We start from the raw sequence: 13,935 nt of genomic DNA, 5'->3' as shown, positions 1-13,935 counted from the left end.
AGTGGTGCAGAGTGGAAGTGGAGTGTTTTTCATTGGGTGGGTTGTGGGTTTTTTGAAAAGTTTCAAGCATTTGTTTTCTCTTGTTGTAGGATTGTTCTGGGCAGGTTTTCTCTCCAGTATAGAAAATGGAAAAGAGGGAGTGGAGTGATTACACATAATTTTGAACAGGGAGGAAAAATTGCTCCACTCATATGCTGTTCAAGTCTATGTTGCTTGGTGACATGCAAAGCTTGATGCTTTGATTTGTTTTGGAACAACTGGCAACTATTTTGTCTGAAGTTACTCAATTTGTACTTGTTGTTTAGTGAACGTTGAATAAAAGCAATATCACACTCACAATCATCTATCGGGCATATCGGCACGTTTGTGATTACCTGCAGGCCTACGCCCATGGTTTAATTCTATGCCGATATTCAGTACTACACCACTCTTGCTTGTGTGAGATGGCATAATTATGTTTTGAAATTGCCATACAGAATTTCTAAATTGAAAAGTAAGGTAAACAAAGTTCAGAGGAAAAACATCTGAAATGACAAAATAAGTATCCTTGCACAAAATGTACAGAAATGTAATTCACTTTTTCTGTCAGTCACCCAAAACTCCTATACAAGGGCTTTATAGAAAAATGTATATTACATTTTGAACAACAATGTTCTCAGATGCCATCTGTCAAATCCCTGCAGACAAATGACACCCTTTATCTATTCAGTTTTCCCAGCATGCACTGCGGTACAAAAAAATAAAAGAAATAAAGCTAACAACAAAGTGAGGATAAAAAGGCATGCAGCAAGAAAAAGTCAAAGACAAAAGTGTGTTTACCTACCAGTTCAAGAAACGTGTTCTCCAGTGATTTGTACTCGGGGGAACTCTTGTTGAAAAGATCCTCAGAAAACATCATATTAGTCACGCGTAAACTAAAATACACCACTAACTCTTTGGCTTGGTTAGAAGCCATCATCGAAGGAGTGGTAAGGTAACCTAGAGGATGACTCGAGGATTGTGGATTCTCGTCGATCTCTGAGGGGAATCCACTCCCAAAGTCTAGAGTCTCGTCCTCCTCATCAGACTGTTCTAAATCTTCTTTTGTGTCTCTGCCATTATCTGTACTACCTTCACGCGGGGGAGGTGAAAGTGTCCAGAGAGTCTGTCCCTCTTCCTCCAGGAAATTGTCCGGGGTCAGGTGTGAAATGAGGTCTTCTGTGGGCGTTAGCTCAGAGGGAATTGCTGCATGGAGAATTGGATCTGGAGTGGTAGGTCCAACAGGAGGCACCTTTCGATGGAGTGTGTCTACGGTGGCACTGACAGATGGAGACTCTATGTGGTCACTAAGGTCAATTGAAGTGGGCAACTCTAGGCTATCAACTGAATCGGTAGGGTATGAAGGAAGACCTTTGGTAGAGGTCTCTAAAGGTTCGGAGGGGCCAATTGTGTAATCTTCTCCAAATACAGCATCTTGAGCTCGCTCAGTAGGGGTTAGGGATGTCAAGATTGATGATGTTGCCTCTGCAGGAGTGGCCTCTGGTGTCATATCAAAATCCTTTTCAGGTTGAGCTGAAGTAGATGCTTTTGCTACTTCAAAAGATTCCAAGTCCAGTGGTGCAGCTGTGGCAACAATTTCATTTCCTACATCCTCTTGGACTTCAGACAACTTTGATAGGTAATCCACTGTAGTGGTTCTTGGGAAACCTTGAAAACAAAGAACTGGTTTCAGAGAGTGTCTTTGAAAGTGCGTCTAATGTGAATTTACAATGAATTCTCTTATTCTTAGGCTGCCTAACTTAAGGGTCTTAGTTCAGAAGCAGGCACTCTTGTGCCCTACTCTCTACAAATTAGAAAAATTTACCTTTGGCAGCTAAAGTGTCTTCAGTGAATAGACTTGCCGTCTTAGAACCCTCAAGTTGGGAGCTGCTGATTACATCTGTGGCTACTGGTAGTGTGGGAACATGGGACGATGTATCAGGTACTTTATGTAAAACACTCCTTTCTGTCCCTTCACCCGAAACAGTTTGAGTCCTATCAGGGCCTAGATCTCCAAAAAAGATGGCCACACTCCCAGAAGGCACTATAGTTTCCTCAGAGATGGCTTTTGTGGACTGTGTACTCATTTCCCCAGGTAAAAATCTTGTTTCTTTACTGATTTCAGTACTGGATCTCGTGTTTTCATGCCTGCCTGCTGCTGAAGAGTCTGTACGGGGTGATTCAGGTAAGGTTAAATATTTGCAGTCTGTCTAAGGCCCTTATATTGATTGTATTGATTTTTTGTACCTGGTTCGAAAGTTAGGGAAAGCACGTCGACAGGAAGTGATGCGTCCTCACTTAGCGCCTTGACCACCATGCCCTTTAGGACTCCCTCTATGCCATATTCATCAGTGGAGTCTGTATCACCTATGGCTTGTGTCCCATCAGTCTCAAACACTACAGCATAGCTCGCTGCAACACCTCCAGCTCTGACCGATGTTATGAAGGGAATTGTTAGAGGTTTGTTATTCATCTTAGCACTCATGTTCTTTTTAAAGGACCCCAAGGGCCTTTTAATAGCTTAAAAATCATATTTATCACTGACATATAGAGTAAGGTTGAGAGGCTTTTTCAAATCTTATAAGAATTGATTGTGCACATTGTAGAGACGTGCCATCTAATTGGATTTATATTGTATTTAAAAAAATGAGAAGTTACATTATAATTTAATTTTGTCAATCTCAACAGAACATGAGAGTTAATTATGATGACAATTTTCATAAGTATACTACACAGTCTACAGTACAATACAACATAATGGTACAGTAATTGAAACTCAGTTGTTCTGGACACAGTTTGCCAAGTATTTCTTCAAATACTTACCCCAAGTTGCCCCTGTGAGAGAATAACCCATCCAAAAATACAATTTTCAAGTTCAATGGACTGCAATATATCGGTGAATCCCACAGTTCCAACCTACCGAAATCCCAGCACTCGAATCTCTTTAAACCCAGGAAGTTTGTCGAACACATGCAGCATCTACAGAAGTGTAAATGAAAATAATTTTAGGCATATTTGCAATATCTCTTTTTTATTTCAATAACTACATAATTCAGTAATCTATGTACGGTAGGTTACATCACCTCAGATTATGGATTGTCAGACATGCTGCCATGCTGTAAAATCATGTGCCATGGCTCTAGTCTTATTTTAACAAATCTCATGCCGGCTTCTGAAGTTACTCAAGTCTTGTTTGGCTTTCCTGTTTATTGATCTTTTATGGTGAAACTACTTTCAAACCCATTACAGTAGTTTGTCTTTGCCTTGTCTATGTTGTTTGAGTAATATAGACCACTGTGACTTATTATGTAAAATGGCAAAAAAAAAAAATACACTTTGCGATGTTCTCTAGAATGTTCTTAACACAAATGCTCTATTTATTTCTGTTTATTTTCCTCAAAATGATGTAATTGCAGTTATCACTCACTACCCATGAAACTAGCTGTTCCTTGACCATAACTCATTACTTCATATAGATTAAACTATATATTAAGTTAAGATAAGCATAAATATAAATGTACAGGCCTATCTTTTAAAGAAACCTCATTATGTCCTGGCAAAATTGAAATATACATTTTAAAGGTCATTAATTACTCACCCTCATGTTGTTTCAAACCCGTAAAACATTTGTTCATATTCGGAACACAAATTAAGATATTTTTTGTGAAATCTGAGAGCTTTCTGACCCCCCTATAGACAGCAACGTTATTACCACTTTCAAGGCCCATAAAGACATCGTTAAAATAGTCCATATGACTACAGTGGTTCAACCTTAAAGGGGTGGTAAACCACAATTTCACTATTCTAACTTTAGCTAGCGTGTAATGTTGCTGCTTGAGCATAAACAACATCTGCAAAGTTACAACGTTCAAAGTTTAAAGCAAAGGGAGATATTTGCTTTTACAGAAATCCATTTCTAAGAACTACAGCAAACGGCCAGTAGGCACATTCCTCCAGGGTTGGTGACATCACCAGGCTCAATATTTACATAAACCCCTCCTCCGAGAATATTAAATAGGGGGGGCGGGGGCGCCATTTTGTATCGCGGCGCTGTTGTGGTATAGTAAGGCTGGAGTGTTGTTGCCGCGATGCCGAGGAAACGCTGTTATATTCATCCGGATTGCAGGTCTGGGGTACTTGCTTTGTTCAGCCTTCATAGGGACAGGGGTGCGTTGCAGAGCGTTTAACATACAGCATGTTATATGCACGTGTGTATGAGACAGAAGGGAACAGGCGCGTGCGGGGCTCCCGCACATAGTTGCCATGTCCGCGTATAACACGTGACTTTGGGCTTCTTTTTTTGGCAAGTCGCGTTAAAAAATCACGAGTCGCGGGTTGCGGTTTTTTGGGCTTATTTTAAAAAATGTGGTTGCTTGTTAGGAAAATATAATGAGCAACTTCGTTTCTTTACATTTATGGTCGCTGTTTTGTCCAATACATTGACTGACACTGTCTTCTCACAGCTAATAGCCATTCAGTGCAACGAAACAAGTGCTGTAGTAATCCGTCCTTTTATATCCCGCCGCCTCCTCCCCCTCATTGAAGAAAAATCGCGTTCAACGTGCAGGCATGTGACGTTATAAATGCACGTAATGATAGTCAGCAGACATAAATAGACGTATAAATTTTTACAAACAGTAGCACAAGCAGAGATGGAGAGGAAAGAGGGAGGAGAGGCACCTAATTTAATTAAAAAAATATTTTTGTGTATGTAATGTATTTAAAATTACAGACTATTATAAAAAAACAAGTCTATTAATAATAACAGTAGGTATGGTTCGAATTTATTTTATTTTAAATATGTGGCTATATTGCAGCGCTCTAGTGCTTGTGTCCCAATGTGCACACTATCCATCCTAAATAGTGTGACATTAGTAATTTTCAGTACTATTTAGGGCAGATAGTGTGCACAATGAGATGCAGGGCTTGTCTTTTTCACGGTTTGCAGTGTGCGTGTTCACTTACTGCCCCTAATATGTGTGCACTAACTCCGACTATGGGTTACCATAATTGGCCTCCATGTCACTCTTCACTCTCCAAACCTCTTCTGTTCACAGCTGATCGGAGGATATTGTGTGTCCTTTATTGGAATTTGATGATTTTTATAAAATCACATCTGTTTTTGCTTTTCAAACTCTGAGAGGTTTCAGTTTAATATGTTGCAGGCTCATTTATTGATAAAAAAATGATTTATTATAAATAATATTGATGATAATAAATAATATTGGGCTTGTTTTGGGCTTGTTTTTGAAGCTGCGGTTGCTTATTTGTCTCGCGAGAGTTGGCAACACTGCGCCCGCAGCACATCTCACGGAGGGAAACTTCCACAATGTTCGCGAGTTCAATACCGGATTTGCACAACGTCAGCTGCGTGAGACAAACGCGGCCAGTGTGTGAATGCACGACGCGTGCGGGGCTCCCTCCCGCAGCAGTTTTTCACGGAGGAAAACTTCCACAATGTTCGCGAGTTCAACACCGGATTTGCACAACGTCAGCTGCATAAGACAAACACTGCCAGTGTGTGAATGCACGACGCGCGCGGGGCTCCCTCCCGCAGCACATTTCACGGAGGAAAACTTCCACAATGTTCGCGAGTTCAATACAGGATATGCACAACGGCTTGTCCTGAAAGCTGGATTTACAAACAGAAGCTGTTACGGGCCACAACCTGTAAGTCTGATTTATTTTTCATCGATGTGTTTTCCTGTAATAGGTTGTACATTGTAGCAAGGAAGTAAACAGATGACAACGCTGTTCTGCAAACCAGTCTGTTAAATGCTCATTCATATTTAACGTTATCCGACGAACACCTAACGTTACAAACACTAACGTTAAAATCTCAACAGCGAACTTGGCATTAGTGTAAATGATTCTTTGATTAGAGCTTTTATGTATTATTTATCTACAGGCATGCTAAACATGGTTCTGTGTGTGATTTGGCTAACTTACTAGTAAAGCCAGTGCTTAGTGTTTTGGGTTAATAGTTCTTGCGACAGATATTTGGCTATAATCGTTCTAAAAATACAAAAGTAACAGTGCCATTCAGTAGCGATCACTATAGATCCGCAGTCTTTACTCTTGAGGAATGAACAGGTTGAACAGGTTCTGCTCGATCATCTTCACTAAAATGTTCTGGGTCTGATTCGGGCTCAGATTGGTGTGGTTTTATTGACGCCAATAACGCCATCATTTGTAATACTGACCAAAGCACAGTCTACCGGTAAAGGGCGTGACGTTTCCGACAAACGTGCACTGCGGTTAGCGAATCACAACACACTGGGCCAGCTAACCAATCTGAGCCCATTGCGTATTTTTGAGGGGCTGGCTTCATACAACCCGGAAAGCATCAGACCGTTTTACAAGGAGGGACAGAGCAGTGTAGAATAAAGGTCAAATATATGAAAAATAATGATTTTTTTTTTAAAACGAAGCATGAACACATGTTACAGTGCACTCCACAAACACAGCCAAGCCTTCAAAACAATGTGTTTTACCACCCCTTTAATGTTATGAAGCAACGAGAATACTCTTTGTGTGCAAAAAAAACTTTTTTTGTTCTATAATTTCTTCTCTTCCATGCGTAGTAAACACAGTGCAGCAGCAGCAGCTCAGTATTGGCCACTGATTGGCCAGCTCCTGCATCAGCATCACACGCATATGTTGTTGTGCTCCGGTGAAAAGTGAGCCGGTTTTCTGACACAGAACCTGGAAGCACTGCACTGTGTACACTATGTGTGCAGTGTAGGAGTCTGACATGCAAGAGAAGTAATTGTTTTTCTCGCACAACAATAATTCCTTTCAGAAAGCGCTTGGATTTCATCAGACATATCATAATTTGTGTTCTGAAGATGAACAAAGATCTTACAGGTTTGGAACGACATGAGGGTGAGTAATCAATGACAGAATTTTCATTTATGGGTGAACTAACCCTTAAAAAGGGGTCATGAACTGGCTTTTATAATTTTTTTATACTGTTGTCTGAGGTCAACTTATGATGTTTGCGTGGTTTTTACATTCAAAAACATCATAATGAATAAGTAATAGGCTATTTTCTTCCCTGGTTTTGAGCCTAGCTCCTGGAACGCTCGGTTTTTATAGGAGTGCTACATTGAAAGCTTGGAAGTAAATGCCCAATTCTATGATTGGATAACATAAATGCCCACTATTATGATTGGTTTTGCATATTATAATGAGCTTCGGCTCCCCTGTCAGTACACATGGGGATTTGTTTTGAAAATGTGTGGAAAAATGGCAACTGGCCCACAGGACTCGACAAATATCTTTATCAAACAAACACAATGATTTATCTCTCATCCACCCGCAATTAACTGGAATGTTATTTTTTATTTCTTGGCCCGCCTGAACGGTGGATATAACCACAAACCGTGCATCACTACACACACACACACAAGCCAAGTACGTGCATCAGCAAAACTTCACTGCAGACAAATGCACTGCAAGCATGTTCAAAACTTCAGCAATTGTATTTTTCTTTCAAATAATAAGTCAAGAGAGTGAACAACGCAAATCAAGAAATTAATGTTATTTCACTATTTAACACAGCCCGTCCTGCAGGTCGGTTATACATTTTGGTAACCTGACTGGAAAACACACTAGCCCCGGGACGTCGGGATAGCGATTTTGGTAGCCCTGGCCCATTCATGTTCGAGTCTGATCACGAATCGCAGGACAATGAACCAACAACACCTCAAATACTAAGGACACTCTGGCCTGTGACAGTGTGGTAAATTATTGTTAATTATGTTTAGTTTGACACGTACACATAATCAGTAGATATCAAACGATACCAGTCTCTTGTTTACAAACGAATCCGTGGTGAAATGAAGCGAACAAACGCTCAATGGGCCCTATCTTGCACCCAGCGCAATTGACTTTGTACACCGACGCATGTGTCATTCCTATTTTGCACCCGCGCAAAGCGCGCTTTTCCCTCCACAGAAGCACGTCGCTAAACTAGTGAATGAACTTGCGCTACCTGGGCGGTTCAGTGCAAAAAAGGAGGCGTGTTCCGGCGCAAACAATCCCTGGTGCTATTTTGCTGTTCCATTAAACAATTGCGCCACTGACCAGAAAAAACCTAGTCTAAAGTCAGTGGCGCGTTGCGCGTTGTTCATTATGCTATTTTAAGGGCGCATGCTTGACCATAATGTATAGCGTGCACAACGCGCATACACTTTGCTCATGTAATCTACACAGATGCAACAGTTATTTTTGCAAATCATAAATTGTTACACTAAAAAATATTAACACATGAGATGACGGAAATCATTGTGGTGTGCCACGAAGATGTGAAAAAATAGGCATAAATCTAGCTTACAAATTATTCAGGCTAATTGTAGTCTAATAATTAAGGAGACCTGTTTGCCCAATAGTGGCAACTTCTGGCAAGACATATATGTATATAAGGACATCTAACAAATTGGTTTGTCCGTCAAGAACCAGGAAAAAAAATCGGTGAGGGTGGACGCAGCGATGTCCTCTGCTGGCGTCAGGTCCTGAGTAGAGGCAGATCCACCTCCCGTTACACGGCGTGCCCGATTGATGCTGGCAAGCTTGGACTTTCCCCGTCTTCTGATGTCATTGTAGCGCTTGCGGCACTGGTGCGACGTCCTGGGGATGCCAGCTGATGAAACAATTGTGGCTATTTCCTCCCACGCCTGTTTAACCGACGCTATTTTGGGTGGGTTTCTCCCATCCCCATACAACACAACTTCTCTGTCTTTCACTGCTCTTACAAGAACATCAGTCTCCTCGGCTGTGAACCGCTCCTGGCGTGCGCCTGGTAAATACGCCATAATGATAGCAATCCATAATGGAACTTGTGCACCTGCTTTTACAGGGAATGTTGGATGACGCTCTGATTGGTTTATTCACGTTACGCCCAAACCACACCTATGAATAATGAAGCTACTTCAGACCAACCCATTTTAGATTTGCGCCGGGCGCAAGAGCCATTTATCCCGCCGGGAAAATAGCAACAGCGCCGAGACCCGCCCACAAAATTACTTGCGCTTCGCGCTTTGACACTTGCGTTTCAGATCGTTAAAATAGGGCCCAATGTCTTCCCACATGAGCTGGAACTTCATTAAAAATAAAGTTCAACCTCATTCCTAATATTGGAATCCGAAGGAAGCTTATGCAGAAACTGTGTTCTTCCACAAACAGGCACTTCACGCTATTTTGTAATCTTCAACAGCATGTTTATTGCTTGGAAGCTAATCCTGTTTAGCACCACTTAGGCCTGTGTTATTTATGTTACATGTCATGCGTGCGTCGGTGGGCGGGGCTACAGAATTAGGTGTTCTTCTTCGGTCGAGGCGGCGTTTCGCTGCTCTCTGACGTCACAGGGAAGCAAATTTGCAGATTGATCGTTTGCTGAGACAGCTGTCAATACAAGCTTTCCTTTGACTAACAAGGAAGTTTTCAGCTCTGAAACTTACAGGATATTCTTATATTATGATGACCATGTCAAAAGCTCAAGGGAAAGTTGATTTCTCAATTCATTACCCCTTTAAAAATGTATTTATAAGGTTTCATAGCTGTGTTTATGCTTATTGTCAATGTTCCGGTTTCCATATTTCGCCAACATCATTCAGGCTCTAGTGAGATGTATAGATCTTTTTAAAATAATTTTAAGTCATCGTGCTCCTGTTTCCTGTGTAATAACTATGACATAGCTGAGATTTGTTTGAGATTTTTAGATAATGTTCTCTTAATTAGTACAGTAGGTCCTGTTTGTAGCTCGAAACATCAGAACATCGAAATAAAAAAGCATATGCTAACCTGCTCGTGAAGACTGCGAGTGAGGTCTTCAAATTGAGGGCTGTCTGGATCCCTCAGTAGTGCACTGTAGACGGGGTCTACTATAGTCACACTGAACTCCACAATGTGCTCCTCCAGCCTCTGAGGGACAACATCTGGTGCCCCAGTTTCCTATCAGATCAGAGAATAGTCGATTTGTTTGTTTCTAATTTCATCAGTATGTTAAGTGCATATTCTAAAAAGCACGAGTTAGTGGCCATACGCTGTCGGATTCCATGATGAAAAGCTCAGCAGGACTCTTTGAACCTGAAGCATAAAAAGCCATCAATCAATCACATTTTTATAAGATCAACCAGTATTTCTTTCTCATTCGGATGGTGAGGACTTACATTTCTCACCTGGTGCAGGTGTGAGAGCCCTAAAAATAATTGAAAACATGTTGAGAAGGGATGTATCAATCTTAGAATGATAAATGCAATAAAATTCATTGTCCCCGATAAAAGGGTTGACTGCATATAAGCCCGGGTATGTTTGTGTGGCTCTAACACCCAAGCGTAATATGTCTGGGCACAGATCCCTCTTATTAAAGTGGATCAGGTCAGAGAGCAGTGTTAAGCTAGGCCACCAAATATGAATAAACTTTGTTTTTTTAAAGGACAGGCTGAGATTTTCCCATCTCCCACTAGTCAGGTGACCTCATTCTAGATATTCTGAAGGGTTTGGGCCCAAAAAGAAGACAAGTAAATCACCATACCATGAATACTGAAACCAAGAAGCCCTTGAATTCAAGATCATCTTCGGGATTCTTACCTCTCCGGTTCATCTTGAGCATCCACTTTCTGTAAATTATATAAACCAATTTGAGAATTTACAAAAAGTAAGAACCATTTTTCAATTTAATGATATTGGCACATATTGGCTGTATTGGCAAGACTATTGGAATTGGCAATCGGACACAAGAAGCTACTCACACTGGCTACCATGTCAAGATGCTCCTGTGTGCTACTAAAATTTCGGGCCATATCCTCCATGCAAAGCGAGTCTCTCTGACAGGCGTACACCCACTCCTGGTACTCCATGGTGTCAGGAACTCTGTCAAGAAAGATCCGGAAGGCCTCCCACACAGCTTCTTGACAAACTGTTAAATATCATGGGAACTATTTAGAGAAGGCCGTTAGAGAATTGTGTTGAGACTGAGAGGACTAACAGCAAAGACCTGATACAAATTTTCTAGGACACATACAATTAATTATATGCCCCGCTGACAGAGGTGTAACATACTTAATAGTATTTAGTATGCCGTCATTTTCTGTCATTATCTCATTTTGCCAGCACAGTTATTACGGACATTTAATTAAGAGTATCTCTTAACTGCATCTGACAGCTAAATATGCCTCGCCTTTAGTTTGTTTGTACCCGTAATTTAATATCATGCTATCTGCTCAAAATGTTTTGTCAGGTAACCAAAAATAGTGTTTCATGTGGTTTTATCTTAATTAATTGGTTTTATTCAAGCCAAACATATTTAATATGACTAAATCAACCTGACATACACCAGTGAAAGCCATTTTTAAGGGTAGAAATCGGCCCTTAAAGGGACACTTCATCCCAAAATGACATTGTCATCATTTACTCGCTCTCATTTAATTCCAAAACTATTTGACTTCATTTTATGATTTTTTATGCTGCATTTGCATCCTTTAGAAAGCTTCTGCACTGTAAACAATTATATGATCAACAAGTTATGACAACATATGTTTTAACATTGCTTTAACTCATCAAAATAAGTTAAGCACTTTTCAACTTTTTTATGTTATACAACATTCAACTAATTTAAGTTGAAATGACTCAAACATCCAAGTTGATTGTACTTAAAATTTAAGGCAGCATTTTTTTTAATTTTTTTTTTTACAGTGTGTCTACATTAATTTTAATTGCATGGCAAAAAAAAAAAAAATAGCACTAGCACTTCTCATGTTGTGTTTCACAGAATTCATACAGATTTGAAAGGACATGTTGTTAGTTAATGATTACTGGGTTTTTAAGTGTTTTTTAATTTGTTTAAGCTCACAGTTCTAATGTAACTACAGTTTCATATTCACTAATCACTACCATTCAAAAGTTTGGGCTTGGTCAGATTTGGTCAGATGTTTTTGCACATTAGCCTCTCTTGGTTATATTTTATACTCGTGCTCATTTGAACATAGGCTACTTATCCTATGCTCACCACATATTACTGTAAAAGTCATATTGTGAAATATTATTACACTTTAAAATATATTTTCTATGTTAATTTTAAATTGTTATTAATTCAAGTGATTTATTATGTAATTCATTCAAAGCCAAATTTTCAGCATCACATGATCCTTCAGAAATCATTCTAATATGTGGATTTGGTGCAGATTGTATCATCATCAATGTTGAAAACAATTATGCCACTTAATATTTTCATAGAAACTATGTTAGATTTTTGATTAATAGAAAGTTCAAAGGAATAGCATTTATTTGAAATATAAATCTTTTGTGACGTTACAAATGTCACTTTTGATCCATTTAATGCTTCATTCCAAAAAAATTTAATGAACTTTTTAACTGTAGTGTATACATTTTTTTTTATATTTATTTTACTTCCCTTGCCTCATTTTACTGTATTAACACAGACAAATCTACACTAAAATACTAAAAGAAGAGGCAAGTCTAAAAAAGTAGGTACACTACTTCTTGGCTCAGAGCCACTTTTTTTTTCTGGCTTGGCTTGATCCTTCATCTCCCAGAAGGCTGCAAATGATTGGGAAGTTAATTATGATTTATGAGTATCTGAGGTGTTGTAGCCAAATTTGGCACTGATGCTCAAGGCTCCGTCCCAAGTGGTGTTTAGGGTAGATGTTGTCCTACCTCTTAGTTTGTAGTAGGCTTTATGGCTGGTGATGACCTCCGCCATGCTCTCCTGAGGACAGACTTTCACCCCTGTACTAAACAGCGGCGATCTCTTCGCTCGATGCCCGTCTAGAGAAAGTGAATCTCCGCCATCTGTCAACTGTTTGATTGGCTGTGGAGTCTCCAGGAAGTGCCTGTACTTCACATTTCTGATCCTGAGAATCAAGTCGTCAGCAGTGAGTTCTGCAAATGTCACAACAACAGCATGTGTTCATTGTTTCAGAAGAGCAGGATTGACTTTACCTGAGGATAGTAAGCCGATGGATCATATAATTACACTTCATGTAATTACACTCGTACGGAGACCATTTGAAACCCGTTAAGTCTATGATTAGTATGCTGAATGAACATTTAATTGGATTAAGCCTAAGTCAAGCAGTCGGTTATAACGCATCCAGGCAGATGTTAAGCGCATTCACTAGATAAGAGTTGCAAAGGTCTACTCTCTATTTGTATTAATTGAATTGCGTTTGATTGGAATCACAGAATTTTCACATAAATTCAAAGCTGAAAGTAAGTCTTCAAAATTATTTAAAATAAAAAATATATATATATTGGTATATGTGTATGTAAATATATGAGCACTGTTTTCCATTCTTTTAATATAATTCAATAATTAGTCATTTCTATTTACTACAGCAACAGGATAGTTCAACTGTTTTTGTTGATAATGAAAATCAGTGGGGTCTAAAACAATGTTGTACCTTGTTTGTATGGACAAAAGAGATTGTTCATAATATCTCCTTTTGTTTTCCACAGAAGTCAAGCATTTTTGGAACAACATTAAGGTCTGGGTCTTTTTGGGTGAACTGCCCCTTTAAATGATCGAATTTTTACAGGGATGATTCATTGAAAGGTCTTACTTGTCAAAGACTTTCAATTTGAAGACCCATACTGACACCAAAGAGTATTTATACTCAAGGTGACCCACCTTCTGACCTGTTACCTAATCAGTTGTGGCCAGAGATAGCTGTTAGAGTTAACCAGCACCTGCGGTCATTGGCCACCTTGCACCTGGAGTTTTAATGGTGTTTACAGAACAGTGAAGTTTAGGATGGATGGTCCGGATATTAGAACGACAGCAAAGCTCACTACATTAACTTCAGTTCATATCATTGTCGCAATGAACATATGCACTGCGAAATGACAATGATACATTTAATTACTTACTTCAAGTAATAAAGCATCGAACAATTA

The 13,935-nt window shown here is 39.6% G+C and overlaps 1 protein-coding gene across 1 annotated transcript in view; it reads right to left on the bottom strand.

Moving 5' to 3' along the window:
• The window catches only part of impg1b (interphotoreceptor matrix proteoglycan 1b), a 41,187-nt gene that overhangs the window by 16,692 nt on the left and 10,560 nt on the right, over window positions 1-13,935 (bottom strand). The window contains exons 2-11 of the mRNA XM_079832672.1: window positions 12,697-12,921; window positions 10,773-10,939; window positions 10,612-10,640; window positions 10,191-10,219; window positions 10,064-10,107; window positions 9,823-9,972; window positions 2,939-2,997; window positions 2,266-2,447; window positions 1,844-2,185; window positions 824-1,686 (exon numbers count right to left, since the gene is read on the bottom strand). Coding sequence (XP_079688798.1) covers window positions 824-1,686; window positions 1,844-2,185; window positions 2,266-2,447; window positions 2,939-2,997; window positions 9,823-9,972; window positions 10,064-10,107; window positions 10,191-10,219; window positions 10,612-10,640; window positions 10,773-10,939; window positions 12,697-12,921 — 2,090 coding nt within the window. The remainder of the gene's footprint in view (window positions 1-823; window positions 1,687-1,843; window positions 2,186-2,265; window positions 2,448-2,938; window positions 2,998-9,822; window positions 9,973-10,063; window positions 10,108-10,190; window positions 10,220-10,611; window positions 10,641-10,772; window positions 10,940-12,696; window positions 12,922-13,935) is intronic.

This window comes from Gobio gobio (genome assembly GCF_949357685.1).
Source record: "Gobio gobio genome assembly, chromosome: 13".
In the NCBI taxonomy this organism is placed as follows: Eukaryota; Metazoa; Chordata; class Actinopteri; order Cypriniformes; family Gobionidae; genus Gobio; species Gobio gobio.
This window is presented reverse-complemented; position numbering and strand designations above follow the sequence as displayed.